Source organism: Passer domesticus, chromosome 5 (genome assembly GCF_036417665.1).
Source record: "Passer domesticus isolate bPasDom1 chromosome 5, bPasDom1.hap1, whole genome shotgun sequence".
In the NCBI taxonomy this organism is placed as follows: Eukaryota; Metazoa; Chordata; class Aves; order Passeriformes; family Passeridae; genus Passer; species Passer domesticus.
The window spans coordinates 74132452-74157099 of NC_087478.1; the positions used below are offsets into that span (position 1 = coordinate 74132452).

Consider the following 24648-nt stretch of genomic DNA (forward strand, 5'->3'; position numbering starts at 1 on the left):
TGCTTGTCTTGAACTTGAAATGTTGTTGTTTGAAGGATGTTTTTGTTCTGATGCTGCCAAATATTTTGTGTGTTCCCTGTCACTCTTGCAAGAGCTCTTCCCAGCTCTGTCTGACGTACTCCAATTTAATTTTTTTCATGTAGACACATTGTATGAGATTTATTAATTCCTGACTGGGTTTCTTTCCCTCTGCTGAGTATTTAGTAGGCAGCATTTGAGGGGAGTGACAGTGGCATTGGCACAATGGCTTGTATTGGTAAACACCAACAGAATGGGTAATGAACACAGCTCTTTCTGAATCTTTTATACTTGCAGAGAGAAGCCCAGCGTTTCCAATACTGTTAGAAATGGATCACAATAACAATGTGCATGCTATTTAACAATGTACAAAGCTTAAATGAATGTACCATTGGTTTTTGTTCAGATTGTGCTTGCAGTGTGTTATGAAAATGAGCCTGTAGCTTCCCCAGCCTTGCTTGGTCCTGTATCTGTACCAGAGGAAGATTTCTCACTGGTCTATCCAGCAGTACTTAGGCTGATGCATTAAAAAGGTTTTGTACAGTGTGGATAAACAAGTGCAGTGGAACAAGGCAGAGTTGTGAATAAAGTATTTGCAACACTCAAGAGGATCCTGAATTACAGCTGAGTTTCATTCCCAGTTGCCCCAGGTTTAGGTAACATTTTTTCCTCCCATTTTTGTCTCAAGTTCTAATTCTCTAATAATACCATTATAATATTATCTGCTTCTCTGATTATTCTGTTGAAAAAGTGTTTCTAAAAATTGCCAAAGCCTCTTGATTAGGCTTTTGCCTCTACAGGAAGAGGCCATAATGTTTTCTTGATGATCTAGTAGTTTGTGTGTCAGTTTGTTTTGATTTGTAAATGGCATCTATATCTTTCAGGATATAGAATGAAAAAATAAACCATGAAATCAGCCAGGTGTACCTCCTTTGAGGATTAATCTGTTTTTATGGTTAGAGGCCATATATTTTTCTACCAGGAGAGGTCACCATGGTAGTTTCTAAAAGACCAATTTTTATTTTTATTTAATTGCAAAAGACCTTGCAAAAAAAAAAGAGCTTCTTAGCTTGTGGGACAACTTTCACTACCTGTGCCAGTCTAAAAACAACAACAAAATATTATTTTCATTATACACATGATGATTTTACACACTGTAACAGCACAAAAAACATACAATTTATATAATGATAGTGTTACAGGAGTAAGGGAAAAGTTTTGTCTGATTTAGTATCTTGACGTTAATTATTTTTTAAATTTAAGAATACTGAGTGTATTCTTAACTTGGAGAAAATAGACTGGTTTTGCTGTAAATCATATTGATTAAACTGGTGAGTTCAGACCCTGTGGTACCTCCCTTTTGGAGACAGACTTTATGCATCTGATTTCCTCTGAAAAAGGAAAACAGAAGAGTCAATATACAAAAGAATTTCATTTCTTTGCTGGAAAAAGCGCTGGCATCTCTCCCAAACACATGAACACCTGTAGTTCACAGCACTGCAGCACCAGAGGGTACACAATTCCCTCAAAGACTCTCTTTTCAGAGTCCTCACTTGTTGCCTCTATTGTCAGTCCTTACTTCCCCCTTGGTTGCTGGAAATTCTCATGTAGTGACTACATTTAGCATGGATCAGCACTCCTGTGCTTGCAAATTCTGTTGGAAAAAATGCTGAGATGTGAAATCAGAAGTTCTCACACCAGCTACTGCTCAAGTTTTTGGGCCAGAGACTCGCCTTGGGGCTGTATTTAGGAGGAGGATCTTGTGGAAGAGTTTTTGGCTGCAGATGGGTTCTTGTTGTTACGTGGCTGTCCCAAAGTCACTGCTGAGTTTTGGGTTTATATGATTTTTTTCTGCATCACGTGCCATGAACACACACATCCTCCTGCTCTAAATATAGGCAAGGCTGTCCAGAGTACTCAAACTTCAGAGTGCCAAATGATAATTGGCTTACTTAGGCCAGCTAAGGCATGTCACTGTTTAACTGCTCTGGTTCTGAACTGGACATCTGGGTGGCTTTTCTCTTTGGAATAACAAAATTTTCCAAGTGAGGGTTCTGAAAGGAGGCCAGTGGAGGCCTTCCTCCACTGAGGACTTCCTATCTGCAGTGGAGGAGCTCTCCTGTTGCTTTTTGTTTGTCTCTGGTTTTGCCCCATCTAAGCTGTGTAGCTTTTGGGCCAGCTCCAAGCTGTAGCAGAGGAGACACAAGCCTGCAAAAAGCTTAATTGAGTAGTCCCTGTGATTTATGGTTCATGTATTCTAATAGGTTTGAGGTTGTTTTCTCCACCCCATCAAGGCATTCAGTGTTAGAAAGTAAAAAAAGGTGCCATTTTTATCTATTTCCTGCCTCTGTGTCAGTTTATAATTCTAAATCTGGTCTTTGCCATATAGCAGGAACACTTAGGGCCTTCCCCAGGTCTGTTTGATAAAGTGATCATTGGATAGTGCAATACATGAAGTTCACAGGTGCTCTTCCTGCTGGTCTCACCACACCGTTTCTTACAGCTGATAAAGGACTTCTTACAGGGTATCTCATAATAATTCATGGCATTTTGTGACATGTGTGCAGTGTATATTGCCTGGGTGACAGCAGGTGTTCCTGAGGTGGCCAGTCCCATAAAGGCACTGACAGCCAAACTGCCTCGGGAGAAAATACATTTATTCCTGTATGCTGTGGGAGAGCCAGACCCTGCAAGAGCAGAATATACATGAATAAAAAGAAACTTATGGCTCATAAGCATTTGCTGTATTCTTTTACTCCTGTAAACTTCTGAGAGAGAAAGCAAGGAGGAGAATTCCTGTTTCTTTCTGAGCTTCTTGTTGGTCTATGGGAAGATGAAAAAATAGATTGGGAATATTATATTATTACAATACAAAGCATTATTAAAATAGAGATGGAATATTGTTTCATACATAAAACATATTAGGAAAAAATACTGAGTCCACAAGTCTTTCAACACATTGTATAAACTCAAGTTGTCTGCTGAGTGATCTTGCTGAGTTGCCATTGTTTTTCTGGAATCAAATGCAACTCTCAAGCTTCTCAGTGTGAATTATAATTCAGTTATTCCTTTGGGTTATATTATCTTGTGCCTAATGAACCACAGAACACACTCAATGATTTTCAAATGTCTGAAATAGAAATCCTTCTGCAGTAAGTAAGGCTAATTAACAAAGCTAATTAACAAAGCGCCAACTCGTAATTCCCTTAGTCAATTTTGACTCACTGGGGCTCAGTGGAGTTCTCTGTGCAAATAGGTTTTAGAATATGGCTGAGAGGCTTGAGAAACATTTCTTGGGATTGAGGGGAAGGTGGAGAGACATATGCAGGATTTTCTCAGTTCCTCTCCTCAAAATATGGACACCCTCCTAAATCAAGAGGTCATGGAAGTAATTATTTAAAATTCTGAAGTGCGTATTCACATTGGATTATTTTCTACTCCAAGAGCAAAGCTAAACCCTTCACCACCTACCAGAGGTGGTCCCTTCAGGTATGTGCTGGGGGGAGCTGGAAGGCTTCTGTGGATTTATAGAGAAATTAGAATTTCAGGCACTAACTTACTGAATCTTATTCATTCTCTGATTATATTTACCTTAGTGGCATCTTTCAGAATAAAGCAATTTGGAAAAAATCCTTGTCAAAAATAGTTGATTTTCTTTGGAGAAAAAAATGTTACCTGCTTAAATAGAATTAAAAAATAACTCTTCCTCTGTGACTCACCCAGCTCACTCGAATGTGGCTGTGACAGAGGGAGCACCATGTGCTTCCCTCCTGAGTGTACAGCTTCATTCCATGCAGGAAACAGCAAATAGCAACAAGATGAAAGACAAGCATACTCCTGGTAGGAAGTCAGCAAATTCAGCATATTTGTCAGGTGTGCATGAAAGTGTATTTTTAATGAAATGCTAAATCCACTTGTATGCAAACAACAGCCTGTGAATGTATTGGTTTCACCTAAAAGTTGGAATTGTGAGTAAGTTAATGGTACTATAGGACACTTAGAAGCATTTGGCATTTTTTCTTCTGTATATTGGGTATTCTATTTTCACATAGGATGTCTCTCATCTTTGCAAGAGCCAGCGTGATGGTAGGAAAGAAACATTCTCAGTATCAGTAGGCTTTCGTGGCATTTGAGTAGCTATTAAACTGAACAGGTCACTAAATGGACATTTTCAGCTGTAAGGACTGGAAAACCTTGAAGACAGGTTATCAGATTAAATTTGGGACATAAGTACACGTGTGCAAACATTTGGACTAGTAAACCTTTATGCCTCTTTCTGAGGCTTCATTGTCTGGAGCTGCCATTCCTTGATTGAATCTCCGTGAGAACACACTATTCATTTAGCCATCCCACTTCCTCCTTTTACCCCCGCACCTAAATATTCCAATAAAAAAGTGAAGAGAGCCTTGTGTGTGCTCTCCACCTAAAACACAGCTGCAGCTGAGAAAATACCCTTCTTTTTCATGTGTGCACTTTAATCACTCCGGCGAACTTCCCTCTCCTGCTTCCCCAGTGCAGTTATCCATAACCAAACTGGGATAAATTATAAATTCCAGGCTATATGTTTAATTTACACACACACACACATGCCTGTGTAAAAGTGCTGGGTTTCTGTGTTAATGCAGGCATTTTTTAATTCGGTCATCAATGACATTCTTGGATAAAAAGTTGATGGCTTTTCCACAAGGGTTTTTTGTTTGATTGATTGAATTATATATGGGTGGAAGTTATTTGTATACATATTTCCCTTTAAGCTTATTTTTGCATCTTTTTCATTAAATTAATAAAATGAAATTATTCTAAAAACAGCATAAACATGACTATGTATTATTTTATTATCAATTTGGTGGAGGGAGGGAAGCTTTATGCGGTGGATAGATGAGAAAAGTAAAAAGAATCAAAGATGAAATTAATTTAAGGGCAAGGACTACTATATCCTTATGTGCCTTAAGTCTTTTTTCCAGACAAGGAGAAGCACAGAGTAATGGAATGCTGCTACTGACTTCAGCAGAGGTGTTAGATAGAACAGACCCCATTTAAAATCTGTAATTAAATTCATTTCTTGGTATTCCTGTGGCAATTTGAGTTGCTACAATCAAAACAGGATCAAAACTGTGACATGTAAGTGTGAAGAATCGACTCTGATGTGGATCTTATTTTTAGGAAGCAATGGTTTGTTCCCACTCATTATTTTTGGTTTCAGTTTCATTATAGGAGTTCATCCCTGGCTCTCTGTTGATGCCAAACGGCTTTCCAGGTCTATTAAATCTGCTCAGAATCCTTCATCATGCATTTCTTCCTTGACTACTTCCAGGAGAAGGGGAAAAATACTGTTGGGAGCCAAAATCAAAAGGGTTTGTGGGTTGCTTGTGAGTGTAATCCCATTTTGAAAGCAAGGGTTCTGGAAAATTGCAGAAGGCTGGAGAACGATGTCAAACTGACACACAGATGGATGTAAATTTCATTTGCAGATTGTTTCTGCTGATTTTGTTCTGGTTCATATTTTGTCCACAAGTCCTCACCATCATTTGTTACAATTTTAGTGAGAATTAATACTTTTTTCTGACTTTACAGAAAATTGCTGGGTTGGGGTTTTTTTCCTTTTACCAGAAGGTAAATGTGAGGCAATAAATTTAAGGCTCTGAAAAGTGTTTATGTGTAGAAGAGGAAAAGGAGGGAGGTTAGGGCATTTTTTAGAAGGTGAATTTAGTGAGGTGAAGCTTGATCAGCCTTGGCAGCTGTGGAAATGGATGTCTCCTATCTTGCATTAGGAGTACACACAACAAGAGTGTAAATGTCATAATCTTCCTTGTTTTTTTGAGGGACCACCTGCAGAGCTGTGATGTTTGTCCAGTTTCCATGCTTTTTTGGACTTTGGCCTCTCTGAGGGTGCCAACAAATGTGTTAATGGCTGTGGTTTTGGTAATGTGGACACCTGTCCAGGACAAAATGAACTGTGATTAGTAATTAATGTCAAATTTGTTGAAGATGTAAGTTCTTCCTTTTCCTCCTTCCTGTCAACAATTTATTTTTTCTTTCCATGGACTGTGCAACCTTGTTGACCTCGTCAGGGTTTTCGGACATAACCAAGATGGGTTCTGATTATAAAATACCCTCAGGCCAGATGTAGTTTTAATTTAGCTTTTAAAAGTGTCCTCGGGGATAATCAAGGACAATCTAAGAAGTTTTTTCTTCCTTGGCACTTCTCTGATTGTCTCCTTTCTACACAGCTTTTCACCAAAAGCAATTGTAACATGCAGGTCCATGAAGATGATTCTTCCACTGCCATAAACAGTGCTCTGCTTCCTTTAGTGGAACTTAGGGATTCCTAAGAAGAAAAACAAAATGCCAGAGTGATGAACCTACCAAGAACCTTCTAAAACTATACACAATTTAATAAGTGAGAGTCTTGCAAGATTCCAGAAATGCAAGAATTCTTTTCCTTTGCAGATTGTTCTTATGATTTGATTTAACTATTATACTTGAATAAATATTTATATTTAGACTGTAGACAGAATGCAAACTTAGAATTACTTATAGATGCACTTGATAATACATATACTAAAAATGAAACTTGGGGAGTTAATTTGCTGTGTATTTTCTTGTGCTTCTGCCTTGAAAATGGCTGTAAGCTTTCTTAGTTTTGTACTAACTCTTGGTTTATTCAGGCTGAAAGTGCCAGGCAAAAAAGGGGAAGACTGTGCATATTTTCTTGGTTCTCATTCCAGGCAAAACAAGGAGGCTGAACTGAACACAGAAATGTTAACCTAACTTTGTTAAAAATCAAAATTAACATGAATTTTTGAGGATTAGTGTAAAGTTTTTTCTTATTTGTTTTTTTTCAGCTTTGAAATATTTGGGTCTCTCTTGAGCCATTCAGAATGTCAGTTTTAAAATCAAGTTGGTATTGTCATTCAGTGAAAATTGTGATTTAAGTGTGTTTTGCTTTTTGGGCACTTTAGAATCCCCCAGGTGCAGATTGAGAGCACGTTCAAGTTAAAATGTAAACATTTTCCAGAGCTGTAACTCATGCAGTAGGTGTTTGGTGACTTTGAATTACTGGGTACAGTTTGGGTTGGAGCAAAGCCTAGAAGCTGTGCTTGGGTTGTGCTACCACACTGCAACAGAGAGGAAAACAAGGAAGAGGGCAACAAAGATCTCAGTGAACCTGCCCACGTTTTGATCTTCAATAATCTGCTTTCTTTAGAAGCATTTTGAAGTACACCTACCCTTGGTCATGAATGAGTGCTTCACAATGCAGTGCTTAAAAGGGTGGAATATTGAAATATTGACAATTCATTTATTTATGTGTTGGATATACAGCTCATCTCTGTCACCAATCCTTATGAGTGATTTTATCTTCCCACATATCAACTGGGAATATCATACAGAGGACTCAAACAGGTCCAGGAGATTTCTGAGTATGTTGAAGAGAACTTCCTGGCACAGGCGGTCAACTAGGAAAGGTGTCCTCCTAGATTTGTTGTTTATGAGGAACTTGTGGGCAAAGTGATGGCTGGTGGTTGTGTCTTGGTCACGGTGACCTTGAAGGAGCTAAGTTTCAAAAGCTGGTGATAGAAGAGAAGCTGTCAGCAAAATTGGGATCCTGGATGTGTGAAGAGCAGTAGAGGCTGGTTAGTAAAGTCTCTTGGGAATCTGCTCTTGGAGGTATTGGGGACTCTGAATGCTGGTCACCTTCTCAAAGCCATCTCCTCAGGCAGTTCCAAAGGGTTGGAAGAAGGCCCAAAGACCATCTTGGCTGAGCAGGGATCTTCTAGAACTTGGGGAGGAAAAGGGAGCATGTGGGGGGCTGGGGGACATGGGAGGAGATTCTGTCCCCAAGGTACGGAGAAAATTAGTGCAGCCAAAGCTGAATTGGAGTTCAAGCAGGCCAGCACTGGGAAGGACAACAAAAGGGACTTTTACAAATATGTTCATAGCAAAAGGGGAATCAGAAATAGCATTGGGCCATGGCTTTACGAGATTGGTCACCTCAAAAATAGCCACATAGACAAAGCAGACATTTAATGTCCTCTTCACTTCTGCCTTCAACAACGGTGTGCCCTGGGAAGTCTGGAATTCTGTTGGAAAACCATGAGTGTTGGGGGGGATGATAAAATATCAGTCCACACTGAGTTTGTTTGAGGCTTGCTGCTACAGCTGGATGTGCATAAATCATGGGGCTTGGTGGGATTCATCCCAGGATACTGAAAGACCTGGCAGATGTCATTGTGGGACCTCACTCCATTTATTTTTCAGTGGTCTTGAGAGTCTGGAGAGGTCCCAATAAACTGAAAGCTGGAAAATATTGTCCCAGTTTTCAAGGACAAGAAGGAAGTTCCTGGTGATTTCAGACCTGTCAGTCTCATTGCAGTGCCTGGTAAAAATATGGAGAAAGTTGTTTTGGGAGTTATTGAAAAACACTCAAGAGACAACACAATCATTGATTACAACCAGCACAAGTTCAAGGGGGAAAGTCCTGCTTAACCAAGTCAAATTTATCCATAGTAGACTAAGGAAAGTCAGAAAATGTGGGGGGTTTTTTTATTTCAGCAAAGCTTTTGATCCAGTCTTTAACTGAATCCTTCTGGATAAATACTCCAGAGCTGCAGTAAGCAGGGTCACACCAGTCTGGCACTCAGTCACTGGCGGGACCCCAGGGTTCAACTTTACAGCCAGTGCTCTCCATTGTGTTTTTTAAGTGATCAAGACAGAAATCAAAGGCACATTAAGTTAGTTTGACAGCTGTACTAGACTGGGGACAGCTGTGAACTCCCCCAGGTACAGAGGTCTTACAGAGAGATCTGGATAGACCAGAGAGCTGGGCAATCACCAACTGTATGGAAATGCACAAAAGCAAGAGCTTTACTCTCCCCCTGAGATGAGCCTGTCCTGGTTATACACACAAGCTGAGGGACAAGAGGCTGGAGAGCAGTCCTGCACGGGGAGATCTGGGGGTTTTGATGCAAGTTCAGTGACAGTCAGTGTGCCCTGGCAGCCAGAGGGGTCACCTGTGTCCTGGGGTGCACAGGGATGGAGGGAGGGGATTTCCTCACCCTGCTCTGCACTGGTGCAGCCCCACCTCGAGTCCTGGGGGCAGTTTTGATGTCTCAATAGAAGAAGGACATCAGAACATGAGAGTGTGTCCAGAGGGGGCAGCCCAGGTGGGGAAAGGCCTGGAGGGCGAGGAAGTGTCAAAACAAAAGAAGAATAATGTGGTTTTCCCTATGATATACTGATGGAATGGAGCTTAAACCATCTGTTTATTCATGCAAATCACATTCAGGAACTGATCATCTCTCCCTTTTATTTACTGCCTGGCATATGCATACAAAAAATCAACAGATTATGCTAAATCGTTTTTATTGCATCATCTATCTCAACAAGCTCATTTGTATTAGTCCTATGAATAAATTAGATGTGCAATGAAAAAGCTGAACTCTGATCTCTTCCCCTTTCCACTCTGTTAGGAAATAGTTCTGGTGGTGTTTTTTGGTGCTGAGTACCTGGTCCGGCTGTGGTCTGCAGGCTGCAGGAGTAAATATGTTGGCTTCCAGGGAAGGATCCGGTTTGCCAGGAAGCCAATATCCATCATTGGTAAGTTTTAAACTCCTTTTCAGCCCTCCTGCTTGTTGTAAATAAAAATGTCCACTTCTGCAGGGGCCTTATTGCAGTTCTGAGCTACGTCTACCCCTCAAGCATTTATCTGCTTTGTGATTTCTCTTCTTTTGGGTTGCTAGGACACTTAAAATACATCTAAGGCAGACATCAACCTTAGAAAGGCAGGACTGTAAAGTGGAGAAATTACTAAAGCTTGGGCAATTGCAGGGAATTGACAAGATTTTGAACACAGAATCCTTCCTTGGGTACAAACAAATTCTTCTTCTTCTTCTAGAGCTGGTCTATTTTTGTGATGTAACCCTGAGGCCCATAGGGAATCGTTTTTACTCCTCATTGTGTTCTTGATTTGTCTCTCAATTAATAAGTGCTTCTTAGGTTGGTATATTAGAGATAGTGATAGTGTCATTAAACTGTGTTCTCTCTGCTGGTATTTTGGTACTACCACACTACCACTTATGAAATACAATGTTTGCATTGTGTCCCCTGGGGAAGACACTGTGGGTTTTGTTAAGAAAATCTAAGAGTGACTATAACTGGTTGTTCACTCACAGTGTCAGTACTTCATTTAACCTTGACATTCCCTTAAGGATATAATACAGTGGAAATCAAGATTTGCTTTTCCACATCAAATGCAGATGTCTGCACTGACAGAACAAGGTAAACTTGGGAAACACCTTTGCTGGAAATGATTGAATCCTACTGATTCATCCTATTATTTTCAAATCAACATGAATAAAATACAAACACTGGAAAAATAAATTAAATTATTAGAACAGAAAGTAAAACCTAATGCATTCATTTTATTTCTTCATTAATATGAAAGTCTTTATTTTAAATTTAGAAAAAAATTCCACTAAAACTTCTTTGACAGCAGGGAGATTTCTTCTGTGGGATTTTGTTCCCTCTAAAATTTGGATTAGTTCTTAGCAAGTTCAACATGGAAAATCCCAGGCTGAGGCAGAAGGAATGTTCTGAGACACACAGGCTCAGCAAAAAGTTGGGAGGTGGATTCTGATACAAAGGTCTGGGAGAAGAACATTTGAAGAGACTGACAAGCAACCAGGAGCTTGAAGGGAAATCAGCAGGGGCTGGAATTATGTGGTATTGAAGGGTGTCAGAGACAGGGAAGGATATGCTGAAGATCTAGGCTGTAAAATAAGGCTGTTTGGACCAGTAAATTTGGATTAATAAGGGAAATCTAAGCACTGGAAACTGGGATGAAAACTAGGAACAAAGTAGAAGCAGAATAGAAGAACAGGTTTGGAGAAAAAGAAAGGAAAAGAAATATCTCTACCATGAAGAGCACTTTCAGAAAAGAAGAAAGTGCAAATGAAAAAAACCTCTTTTACTCTCTATGCTTGGTTGAGTTCATTTTCTAAGCATCAATCTTTTCCACGTTTAGTGTTTGTCTTCAGATGGATATGTGCATGTCTGACAATTTAGTGAAGACATGATAAATCATTTGCTAAAGGGCAAAGATCTGTGTTATGATGTGATGGGAAGAAAACCCACCCTAAATTCCTATGTTTACAAATACACATTCACACACATACATGATAAAAGAACAGCATAAAAAGTTTGCAGTCCGGCATTGAAAAATTAAGATTAATCCCAAATGGAAACTCTTTCTCTAGGCTCATCCCTCCCTTTATTCATTTTCATTTTCATTTTCATTTTCATTTTCATTTTCATTTTCATTTTCATTTTCATTCATGCATAATGAGTGTAGTACAGTATTTTGTCTGTGTGCTTTCCCTTGAAGAGCAATCCAGCTTTTACAGCAAAAATCAGGCTGATACTGGAAATTAATTCAACTCAGAGAGTGAAGGATGCTGTTGGTTATAGAACTTCTGCAGTATTTGTTACAGCAATGACATGGTTGTAAATGAGGTAGGAGAACATTTAAAAGGAGAGGGAGTCAACCTTGTTGAAGGAAACTGTTGTTGCTGCTCAGGTTGGATCCCATCCTGCCTCTTGCCCAGGCATCCCATGGAAAGTTGGTTAAATCAGTTTTCACAAGTAGGTCTCATTTTCTGGATGTCCAAAGGAAGACTTTGAAGTTGGGTTGCAGAGATTCAGAGCCCTCACAGCTGCAAGTGAAGTCAGCAGGGTTGGTGTTTTGAAGTATAAAGTTAAGTGCTTTGAAGAATAAAGTACTGCCTGTTTCAAACTGGCAAAGGAAAGTTTACCAAAGTTTTCTTCGTTCTGCCTCCATTTGCTACCCATTTATAATACTATCCTTTATTTTTTGGTTAGAATTTAAAAGGAAAGCATTTAGATGCTCTAAAGAGGTTTACCACAGAAATGCCTGTAAGGAAATAAAAAAAAAATTCTCATAATAATGTTACAGCAAGGTTAAATAATTAAAATAAATGGACATGCTCACTGAACTGGGATGGGGAAAAACAAGGGATGCTGTCACTCTAAATTCACTCTATCATTTGTATTGTATAAAGCTGGAACTGTGTAAACTGCGAAGTTGTGGAAACAAACCAAAAAAAGAGAAAGACTCTGAAAGAATTCTGGAAACAATTATTTTTTCATGCAAATAAAGACAGCATCACAAAGTAAACTCACAATTCTGATTTGTTTTAGCCAGCCTTTCTTCTGACAGTTCCATTAGGTTTGAAAGCTTGGCTTCACAGCTTTGATGCAGCTTTCATACCAAGTGTATGTGTGTATGTATGCAGGATACTTCATGGATTTCATTATTGCATGATGCAAACCCTTGCATTTCCTCTTGGATCAGAAGCCTTTAGCCAAAATATGGGTTCATTTCTAGGCTGCACAAATGCCTTTGCATTTTTTGTGGTAAGCAACCTAATCTGTCAGGTTCTTTGAAAGATCTCTTACTGAATTCATCCTTGAAGAAACTGTAACCACTGAGGTTTTGATGTGAAACTATGACATAGATTTAAGATGCCCACCAAATTTCAGATAACAATTTCTTTTTTGAAGTGCTTTCCTTAGTCTGCATTTGTTGTGTTTTTTCAGTGCTGAGATTAAAAAAAAAAAAAAAAAAAAAAAAAAAACAAAAAACCAAATTAATACATTCTTTCTTCTTTTGATTGTTTGTTTGTTTGTTTGTTTTTTAACAGATCTGATTGTGGTAGTAGCCTCAATTATTGTTCTGAGCATAGGATCTAATGGGCAGGTGTTTGCCACTTCTGCAATAAGGTAAGTTCTCCTGTCACTACCACAGAGGTTATTAGGTGTGTATCTGATTGCCTAATTCCCAATTTAACTGCATGTCTGATTTTTCTTTTACTCCATTGAAGCACTGGGTGCTGGGGGAGTGGGTGCTCTTGTGCTTGGTGACTGGTTGGGAAATGAGTGCAGGAGCAAGGCAAATGAAAAATGGTGGGAATGCTGAAGCCAAGTGGAAAAAATGAAACATTGTGTCCTATTTAAAACATCAAACAACTGTCTCTCTGAGACAAGAGAGAATTACAGAGCATGGGTTTATTTAAGAAGTAATCCAGACAGTGCTTAACTCAGTGCTTTTTGAGTATGAGTAATTACTTTGTTTAAAGAGTAATTATGCTTTGGTGGATTTGTTTGGCACGAGTAACTCACACTGTACATGAAGCAGAAACATTTGATGTACACAGTGTTTGTTCAGCTTGTATCAAGTACTGCAGGCTTGTTTTGGGAGGTGAAGTGAGTAAACAGAAGAATGATAAGCAGTAAATGTACTTCCCACTCCTAATTTAACATCTAAGATGTGCTGCATGTTTTGTCACAAGCCTCTGCTTCCCAGTGCAGTGGAATCACTGGAAAGTGGGAATGTCCAGTACTGTCTAAACTGTCCAGGTGTGTAGGCAAACACTGGGGACAACTACATGTACAGAGTGTTTTTAAGGTAATTCTTACAGCAGAACATTCACCCTTACCTGATGGTAAAGACTCCACCCAGGCAGCAGGAATATCAGCTCCTGTAGGAAGAGAGAAAGGTGCATGTGGAAATTCCAAGGGTTGGGGTTTTTTAATTTACTTATAAGCACAGGAAGGACTTCAGTGAAAAGGCCCTGTGTGTTTATATGTGAGCCCAGTGGGTTTTGGGCTCAGTGAAGCCTTTCCCCAGTGCTAAGTCCAGAGTCAGTGTCCTACACCTCAGAATGCTCTCTGAACCTTAACCCATATCCCTGCAGTGTTATCATTGCTCCACTGAAAAGCCAGCAGGGTCAGGCAAGTCTGAATTAAAAATCAAATCCTATATCCACAAAAAAATCTTGAAGATTGATAAAAAGGGTCAAAAATACTTCTAGTGAAAAATTTTCAGGTAGATAAATTCAGTGTTCATCCTTTCCTGCTTTTCACTGGTTTGTTTCAGGAATAAGACAAACTGTAGGCAAAAAAAATTAATTTTCAAAACAGCAACTAAATTAAATGTTTCCATGGAATAAAATTATGCTGAAGAATCATATTGAGAATTACTTTTATTTAGTTGAAAATATTTGGAGCTTATGATTGATTTAGTTATTCTCCTAAAACACATAAGATTCTATCTATTTCCAGTGATATCAGATATTTCAGTAACTCACACAACAAGGATTTTAGTAATTCTGTGTTTGATTCATATTCTGCTTTTGGCAAATAGAGAAAAAGGTTTGCTCACATTTATGTTAGCAAAGCTTGAAGCATTGGTTTTCCTTGGAAAGGAGGCATTTAAAGTTTGGAATCATAGAAATTATACAGGTTTCCCCGATTTTGTTTGTTTTCCTATTAAATAACTGTTTTCATAGCCAATATTTCTGAAGAAATTTGACTATAATGAAATTTGATCCAAACACAGAGATGCCTCAAGCCTGAGATGCTGCCCCAGGCAGGGACAGTGCTATCACACTTCTTGAACATAGCAGTGTGTTAGTGGACATAATCCATTGTGGGTGGATAAGGCAGTATTGTCCTCAAGCATTTTTATGCATTTATTGCATTTATTTTAATCCTTAACTTTCCCCACAGGGGGATTCGCTTTCTCCAGATCCTTCGGATGCTTCACGTTGACCGCCAGGGAGGCACCTGGAGGCTCCTGGGCTCAGTGGTTTTCATCCATCGACAGGTATCTGTTGCTGTGATATTTTCTGGAAAATCTTCTTTGCTCAGGATTTTTCTCCTGAGAAGCTGAGAAGCCTCAGAGTGTGTTTTGTTGCTTTGGAATACAATATAGAGATTGTTTATCCAGCACGTGAATTGGTTTTTCTTAATGACCAATCACTATCCAGCTGTGTCGGACTCTGAGGAGTCAGTCACAAATTTTCTTTATCATTCTTGTTAAACCTTCTAATGTATCCTTTCTTTATCTTTAGTATAGTTTTAGTATAGCATTATTTTAATATAATATAATATCATAAAATAATAAATCAGCCTTCTGAGAACATGGAGTCGAATTCACTCATCTCCCACCTCGTCCTGCGGACCGCTGTGAACTCAACAGGGACCCAGCCTTTAAACATCCCCTGCACTTCGCTGGCTTCTGTGAATTCTTTCTGTGGGCTTCAAATAATGGTCTGGTCTTGATTTGAAAAGACAGGTGTCTGCTAAGGAAGGCAGGAGCCTCTCTTGAAATGGAAAATGTAAACCCTCTCCCTCCAAATTATTGCAATTTTGAAATATAATGGTGCTCAGTCAAAGATACGGGAATGGGAATAACAGTTCTTTACGACGAAAACTAAAAATACAAATGCAATAGCACAAACAAAAAAAACCACTGACAGAGTCAGAATACAACCTGACAGGGTCCCCTGTGGGTCAGGGTGTTGGCAGCAGTCCCATTCAATGGTGCCTGCAGCCCTCCTGCAGTGCCAGCTGTGGTTCTGTTGGAGCAGGGATCCTGGAGAAGGGTGGAGTTTTCCTCTGAAGGTCCTGTGGTGCTGTAAATGGGCCTGGTCTTCCTCTGGGAGTCCAGTAGAGAAGAAAGCTGCTCCTCTTGGAATCCAGTGGGAAAAAGGCTGCTCTCATGTTCTGAGTGTTAGACTATATCCAGGTAGGAATGCTTTGGCTCCTCCCCTGGGTAGAGCATCTCACATTGGGATGATGGAATTTTATCAGTCATGCAGTGACACTCAGTGGCCCGTTAACAGTAGATATTTCCCAGAGGGAAGATTGGTTTGTGGGAAAGTGCCCAATTAACAGAAGATAACTGCCCCACCTCTAAAAGACAGCAAATAGAATACACACATATCTTGCAACCCAGGACAGCTGGTTTAAATTAAATGTTACATTGCAAGAGAAAAAAATACTTTGAAAGTCCATCGTGTGTTTCCTCCTCCTTTTAAAACAGGAAGCTATTTTTGCTATTCAGGGCAGCGGCTAACAGGGTATAAACACCAGTGCTTGGGTTTGTTAATTAACTGTTGTACTCTTTGATGTTATCCCTCAATGTAATTTCTTAAATGGAGTTTTGTGGGCTGCCTTTCATATTGCAAGTGCTCTCCACTATCTCTGCAGAAGATGGGTTCCTAGCTTGGTGTTCCTGGGGAAAACCGAACACTTGGGAAAGCATTGCTAGAAGAAGTCAATTATTTAAATATTTCTGTTGTGTTCAACTTGAATACAAAGTTTTGTAATTCATTCTGTAAAGAAATTAAAAAAAAAAACAAAAAAAAAAACCTATGTTATGAAGTTGTGTAAGAAAAATTACTTAATGAGCTTTCTTACAAAAAAATTGTTTCAAAGCTATGTCTGCTAAAGCTTTGAAACAATTTTCCTGTATGAAAGCTCATTAAACGGAAAGAGTTTAAAAGTTTTTCTACAGATTTAAAAATATTTTTAATTGAAGGCTTCTTTTTGAGTCTTCATGGAATCTCTTTATTATTAGCTTTATTAATATAATGGAAAATTACATCATGAGCCTTGAAGTCTTGCATCTCATGCCACACTGTGGAGGGCTAATACTCTGCTGTTAATCTCCACATCCCACTTGTTAGGGTGGTTAACTTGTTCTTACAAGTGTAGATTTGTTTTCCACATACTGACAAACAGTTACCAATTTCCACACAGACATTTTTTAATTCTCTATTTGGAAAACTGTTTTTCTGGGACAGAGAATGTACTGCACTTAATCCAAGCTAGTAATTTAATACTAAAAGTTAATTTTCTTCCTCTTACTTTTTTTTCCCCAGTACAGTAGGAACTTTTATGTCACGATGGCTGTGCAGAAGTGATGCACACCAAAGTGCTGTGGGATAAAGCCTCCTTTTATACTGTACAACAGGATGACTTTTAATGCTCCAAGTCTGTGTGGTCTTAATTTATTATACTTGCATTGCCTGGATATCTTGCTAGGGCAGAGCTGATATCCAAATAACTTGATATCCAAAAAAATGTTTGAGAACATTTTTTCCTGTGGGTGTTCAGTTTTAGTCAAGAACCAAGAAATACTCTCTCCAAAATATAGCACTTAAATCTTATGTGTCACAAGCCTAAGAAAGTTCAATGGTTTAAAAGAGAAAAAAAAAGTCTTGGAAAACAAATTTATGAGTAAACGCACCTGAAGTTCTGCTTATCCAAAGAAGTGATTATGATGAAAAATAAAACTCCACAGATCTGTAGTACTTATCCAAGCAGATCACCCACTAACACATTAAGAAAAAAAAATACCAAGCACACAGTTCTGTATTGACATTGGACAAGTGTAGCTGAAACCCTAACACAGTACCAAACGGAAGGAAAAATGGAACCTTTATTTCTGTCCAGCCTCTGAAAGAAATTTTTGTTTAAAAATATAAAAAACAAAACCAAAACAAAAACACCTCAGCCGCTTTTTCTTCACAGGCAGAGTACAAAGTCCTCATCTATTTTTGTTTTTTTTTTTTTTTTTTTTTTTTTTTTTTTTTTTTTTTTTTTGGATACTCTTTCAGAAAACATGGGCCCCTAAACGCTTAAGCAATGTGAGAAAATGAATTCACATCTTGGTGCCCTGTGAAAATAGCAAGCACTGGTACCTCCCTGGACCCTGAAGAGCTTAGTAAAGTTGTCACCAAGGATTTCCATGTGTTTTGGAATTTTACATATAGCTCAATTAGCTCACTCAGGCCCGCTTTGGCTAGGATGCTCTTCTATTTTCAGGAGGTTGAGCTTATATACCAGCATTTCTTGCCAAAGGCAACAACACGTGAGTCAATATCACATGTGGTGGTGGGAAGCCATGGAGAAATCCTGCAGCTTGCTGAGAAGCCAAGTTAGCCACTCAAGCTCCAGCTTGTGAGCCTCTAGGTTGGTTTTACTCCTTCCTCACCTTGCTTTGTGAGGTCTTCCACTCAGGACAGAAGGGATTCTCGTATTTTTTCCCAGTGTTGAACTTCATATTGTGTGGTCCTTATTTTAACTCAAAATGGAGATACAGCTGAGCCTAAAAAATATGCTGACTCAACTATGGTTGTGTTTGAGGATGAGGGAAGAGATGAGAATCTTGACTCCATGTTTCAGAAGGCTTATTTATTATATTATGATATTATATTATACTAAAATGATATACTAAAACTATACAAAAAAGAATAGAGAAAAAAGGATCCATCAGAAGGCTAGAAAGAAAAATAATGTAATGAATAACAAAATCTTGTGACTGCTCACAGCCTCGACACAGGTGGCTGTGATTGGTCATCAAGAGAAACCAATCCACATGGGCCAATGGAAGATGCACATGTTGCATTCCACAGCAGCAGGTAATTATTGTTTACATTTCTTTCCTGAGGTTCCTCAGCTTCTCAGGAGAAGATCCTATAGAAAGGATTTTATAAAATAGGTCATGGTGACACTCAACTCTCTCAGTATTCAAATTTACCTTTGTGCATTTCTTGTTCTTACTGTTTCCTGTGTGTGTGAATCTGAAAGTCCCTGCTGCAAAGAGCCATTTGTTTTAGGCAGCACTATTTATTCTTAAGCTCTTATCTAATAAAACCCACGTAAATATGTAGTTTTAAGGCGTGATGCCTGCAGAATACCCTTTGTTTTATGATCAGGTTTCATGAAGCATGTGTTAAAAAGCTTCTGACTCTCCCTTAAGTGAAGTATGTATGACATTGCTGCCATTGTTCTTAATAATTAAAGAGTGTCTCTATACACCTGGAACATTGATTGTGACATTTAGAGTAAGTCCAAGGCAGTTGCATTTTCAATTGGCCTTTATTTAAAAAGAATTCTGTCTTCAGATGAATAGTCTGGAGCTGAGAGGTGCCAGTGGTGAAATAAACTCAGTAGTTCTGTTGATATTTCAGCCACTTTGAAAGGATTTCATAATACTCTACTATTTTCCTGCCTGCTTCCCAAAAAGCCAGCACTTAAACCAGAATTATTCCAATTATCATCTACAGTCACTTGTGTATGTTAACAGAAAGACCTTTTCAAAGCAAGTCATATCTACAAGTACACAGTGCTCCATTATCAAGAGATAAAGGTGGGAAAATAAAGGTGACCAGCAGAGAAACTACTGAAACCCCAGGGTTTATTTCCTTTTTTGGCTGCCTTGTTTAGCAAACAGGCCTGCAAAAAGTTAGGGCTTAAATTAAAAGACTTGGCCATAAGGAAGACAAAATACTATCAAAATTCATTACTTAGGTCATCATTAAATGATTAGAGGAAAAACACCCATTTTTCTTTGTGCCAAGACTACTTAAAGGTTTCCTGAACCCAGATTGTAATTAGTTCTGTAGGAGAAGGAAGAATATTTATATTTCCTGCTGCTGAATGTTGGTACTTGATACGAGGGCTACCTTTGTCCAGAAAGCTCTTACAGGGAAATGAAAAGAAAGAAAATAAAAAGAAACCTGAGGGAAGTTTGATGATAAAATTGAACCTTCCCTTCCCAGCAGTTTAAGAAACATGGGTAAAATATTACAGAAAACCTGTGAAAACCTGACATACTTTAAAAGTAGGGGCAATCCTTCCTAATCAGGTTTTAATTTTAAATGTATCATATGGCAGTATTTTAATTCCATTATTGGCTGGGACTCAAGGAGAGAGAAATGACTGTCAAGAACTTAAGATGCCACTGAAGATGTAGCACAACATTGTTTCCTGATAAAGATGGCCAAATTTGTGCAAAGAAAATAAAGGAATTATGCATGTAAGCTTTAAGTAATTAGAATGAGCTGTTTTCCCTTATAACTAGGTATTGGATTTCCCTGAGGGGCTGGTGGATGTCTCATTTAGCACTGCTTTTAAAAGCTTTATGTGGTTTTGCATCTGTGACACCACACATTTTGGCTTGTTTAAGTGCACAAGCACTTTATTTTTTTTTCCTGAAGACTGTGAGAATCCTGTATCTCAGTCACAGCAGGTCTGACACAACTCTCCTGCCCAAAAATCTTTAGAGAAAATGGTATATTCACAAGGACTGTAACATGCCCTCATAGAAGTCTGCCCTAGCCTTGGTCTTCAGGACTGAAAACATGACATCTACCTAGCATATTTTAACATCAGATTTGATTTTAACAAGAAACTGTTGATTATCACCATCCAATCTTAAGCAGTTTAAACATCAGATACACAGGTTCACTGCTCAGGTATGGCCATAATCATGAGACATGGCTGCTGTTTCTCAGTGTGCTTTTCAGAAAGGGCATTTCTGAAGCTGCTTTGCTACTTTTAAAATGTTTAGACAGTTTTTATTTTGAATAGGCAGTTAAGTGGAGTGATTCCTATTCCATAATTAGGAGAGATGTCCCACTCTACATTTAGCTGCCCCAAGGATCAAGCTCATAATGATGGCTTTTTGAACTATTTAGCCTGGTATGAATAAAATCCAAGTTAATGTTTTAGCTGTTTTACTGGAAGCAAATGTCATACCTGAATTATAACCTATTAATTTTTCTACTGTGATGCAAAAACCCCACAGTTTTCTGCAATGTTTTACAATGATGTATATATCTATATATAGGATGAACCATTTGTTTGTTTTCTCTTTTAATAGGAACTCATAACCACGCTGTACATTGGATTCTTGGGATTAATTTTTTCATCCTACTTTGTTTATCTTGCTGAGAAGGATGCAGTTGATGCGGATGGAAAGACAGGTTTCTCCAGCTATGCTGATGCCCTTTGGTGGGGTGTGGTAAGTGCTCACCAACAAAATGTGTGTGCAAACAGGGCCCAAGGTTTTCTGTTCAAGTTGTGATCTTTTCAGAAAACCCTGGCATTTCTTTCTTTACAGAATGTGTTTCTGTAGGGAAGCTTGACAGCCTCCTCAGAGAGATACAAGCAAGAATATAAAAAGTACAATTAAATTATCAGGGTATTAAATTTTATTGTGAAAGCAGGTTTGCAAGTTCTTAGCAGAGGACACCGAATGCTTACAGATACGAAAAGTAAAAATCATCTCAAAAAGTAAACACATCTCAAAAAACTAAAAAACCCCTTCAAAACCTATATCACTGCCTTTAAGCTCTACTTAGTTATCTGCAAGAGGTGCAAAACTTAAAAACTTATTCTATATGTGAAAGATGGGTTAATGACCCTATTTTTTTTAATCTTTTTTGTGTAAAACTCACTCTCTCAGTAATAATTCAGACCTTGCTGCAGGTTATAGGTTCCTGGTTTTTTGTTTTTATCTTTAACTTATGTGGGGGGATAGAATGTAAGAGAATAGAGATGGTGCAGAAGGCAATCTCACCCCTGAGGAGTTGCAGCTGTACTAATTACCAAAGATTAGGAACAGGGCTGCCCTTAACAGGCCACAGCTGTGTCCAATAAGGATGCGTGCTATAAAAGAGTGGGTTAGGTGGGTGAGAGGTGAGTTGGAGTGTGTTGGCTGTCCTGTGGGGAGCTGCCCATAAGAGATCACTGAGAAGGTATGGAAAATTGGTAATAAGATGACAAAAAAATTGGATGCTGCATAAGTCTCTACTTCAGTGATGTACACAGAATTATAGACTACATGTAGCCTGAGTCACTACTCTGTAAGTAGTTCACTATAAAAATATTTTAAACATTAAATTCCTGTCATTAGGTTATTAAGTATTCATTTAATCTGCAATGTATTGCATATAACTGTGCTAAACAGTACAAACCCAGAAGAATCAAGGGGAAAAAAAGAAAAATCCACTCAATGGCTAGATAGACCTGATGATCTAAGGTGCAGAGAAGCAATGAAACCATGAACCAGGCTGTAGAGCTATCACTTGTTAAGGTCCTCAGTGGACATGGGATAAAATTTTAAGAATATGAAACCTTATGGTTATAGCAGTGGAGCAGCCTCTAGCTAATGGAGGAAAATAATGAGTGTCTCAGAAGTAGAGATTGCTGCATTTTAAAATCAATCAGGGTATAATTGAAAGGTATTCTATGACAGCTTTATGTGGACAAACCAGTACTCTTATTCTCACTTATTCTTTCATTATTTGAGTAGTTCACTTCAAACACCAGTGGATCACTTTTAGCATCCAGTTCTGTCCATGTATGTTCATGCTAAAGTAATTTCTACATGTGATAAAAATTCCATGTGGACCCAGTGTACTCTTCATTGTTCCTACCTTTCCTTGGTTTCTTGGTTTTTTTTTAGCTTGTTTTTCAGAGTTGCTTCATTAGTTGCATTTGAATATTTAGGTATGAGTTAGAAATGCTTCTAATCACTATGAGTTATTGCATTGATATGAGTAAAGAGTAAAAGAATTAAAGTTAGAAAAGTCAGGGTATGTTTCTACAACAGTGTTTTGGACTTTAGGAATTTAAAAGGAGTTATGAAGACCATCAGAGAAGCTGAAAATGCACAGTACCTTGTTGAGATAGATGACTTGGGATGTGTGTTTCAAAGTGTGTGGATGGGAAATGCAGTGTTCAGTGGGTTTTGTTATTTTCCAAAACTTGACTTGCTTTGTGTAGCAGCAAGATAAAATCAGCTCCTCTTTCTCTGGCTATGTGAGGAACACTGTTCAAATTGTTGTTTAAGCTTTTCAGGCATCTAGGCCTTCTCAGCATTTAGTGAGTCACGGTGCAGGTGCAGTTCACAGCTGGGAACAGGAACAAAGGACAAAGTGAATCAGTTTCTTTTTCTTTTCAAATCTTCTGGAACACAGATGTGGAGTTACTAGGGAGTAAAATTTGATTTTTGCTTTTCAAAACTGAGCCATTGGAAAAAAAATCTTGGTACTTGAAAGTCTTATGTGTCTGACAAAAACCACAGAGTATATTATGGGGGACATTTTGCTTTGAGGAGAAAGTGCAAGCTTGCTGAACTTGATACAAATGACCTGAAAGGTTTAAATACAGGGAAAAGAGAAAATAGAGAATTAATGAGAGTTGGAATTAATTGCTAACTACATTCACCTGCTTCAGTTAAAGGCAAGGTTTTTTAATCCGAGATTTGGCAGAGAAACAGGTTAAACTGCAAAGACATATCAAAGGCTTGTGTTTCACATGAAGCCACTGTCAGAAGTTGTAGCATGTGGGGCACGTGTAAAAGCACTTCCAACAGCGTGGTCAGTCTGCCAGAATTGCAGCCCACGTCACAGCAGTTGCCCTGTTCCTTTTGGGTATTTTTTCCTTGAAGAAAGAAGAGCACATAGGAGCCTTCTCTTCTGCTGGCCCTCCTGCTTGCCTCTGCTGCTGGTAATGCTTATTTGCCTTGCTGCAAACCCTGCTATTCTGTACCACTGGACTGGAGTTAAATCCTTGCTCCAGTGAATTGGTGTTAACTGGCACAGGTACTTGGGATCAACTGCTCAGAATTTCCAGCAGTAAATTTCCATGCCAGAGGTAGCAGTTGGAATCCCTTTATATTTAGTGTGGTTTTTTGAGGTGTGCAGTTCCGACTCCTCACACCTGAGGATAGCTGCCTCTTTAAACATCTGAGCAGCCCTGTTGACTTCTACTAAATCAGAGTTCTTCCCTTTTTGAGGCATACATATGTGTGTTCAGAGCCTGTGTACACATCTGGAATGTGCCATCATAAATCCCTGTTACAAGAGGTGTCATTTTCCAGAGCCCAGCTCTCCAACTTTCTCTGCTCAGAAATAATGATAACTTTGTACAAGTAGATAAAGATTCTGCTGTGATTAAGACAGCCAGAGAATTACATTATTTGTAATCCTTTCATGTATTCAGTGTGCTAATTAAATTACCAACAAGGAACCCTCTTAAGGTAGCCAGGGAAAGGCTTCCTGAGACATGTTCAGGCACCTGCAGGAATCTGCCAGCCAAGTGCCTGCTGTGCAGGTGGAAAATTCATCTTTCCTGTGGTTATGGCTTTCATGCTGTCTTCCATAGTAGAATTTAGGCAGCTCAGCATTATTGCAGTTTGGTTTTAAGTCCTGGGTGCTGGAGAACTTAGTGAAAAAACCAACCAAAACCACTGCAGAAAAACCAAACCACCCCCCCACCAAAAAACCAAGAAGCCTTTCATGAGAAAAAAGAGGGGAGAAGAAAGGAAAAAACACTGACTGTGAAGGGTCATCTGGGTACACTGAGGAGCTGAAGTGCTGTTAAAGCAACAGCTTTAACTTCCTCCACTGCCCAGCAATGCATGCTGCATTTCAAAGTTGAATTTTGGAGGGGTCTTATTTAATTCTGGGGTCTGGCAAATTCATTGTCCTGCTGGTAGCACACAGCACCCGAGTCACTTGACCAGCCACATTAAATCTGGACAAACACCTGGCAAGGCAGAGCTCCTGCTGAGAACAGTTTGCAGTTCAAAAGAACAATATTCATTCAAGGATATAGCTTCTACAAAGTGGTCTTCATCAAGTGGAAAATTCATGATGAATAAACACAAACATAACTATTTTTTTTTTTGGAACTTGGAAAAACTAAGTTTGGTGGTAGTTGCTGATTTTTTTTTCCTGCAAATCTTTCTTCCAGCTCTCAGAGTAGGAAGGAATATATTCTTCCCATGCCTTTATTGCTTGATAGTTTCTTCTGAGAAGACTATTTTTGCATAACATCTAAGCATTTGTCAGCAAATTTTTCCATAAAAGGCAGCCTCTTTATAGTCAGTGTAAATTTACATATTCTTTTAAGTCTGTTTTGGCTGTGTTTCTGCTACCATTCAAGGCAAAGTGAAGGGAGGGGGACTAG

At 38.8% G+C, this 24648-nt stretch overlaps 1 protein-coding gene across 1 annotated transcript in view; it reads left to right on the forward strand.

Moving 5' to 3' along the window:
- LOC135300988 (potassium voltage-gated channel subfamily KQT member 1-like) overlaps positions 1-24648 on the forward strand; it is a 413931-nt gene that overhangs the window by 20314 nt on the left and 368969 nt on the right. Inside the window, exons 4-7 of the mRNA XM_064421088.1 lie at positions 9489-9615; positions 12738-12816; positions 14605-14701; positions 20552-20692. Coding sequence (XP_064277158.1) covers positions 9489-9615; positions 12738-12816; positions 14605-14701; positions 20552-20692 — 444 coding nt within the window. The remainder of the gene's footprint in view (positions 1-9488; positions 9616-12737; positions 12817-14604; positions 14702-20551; positions 20693-24648) is intronic.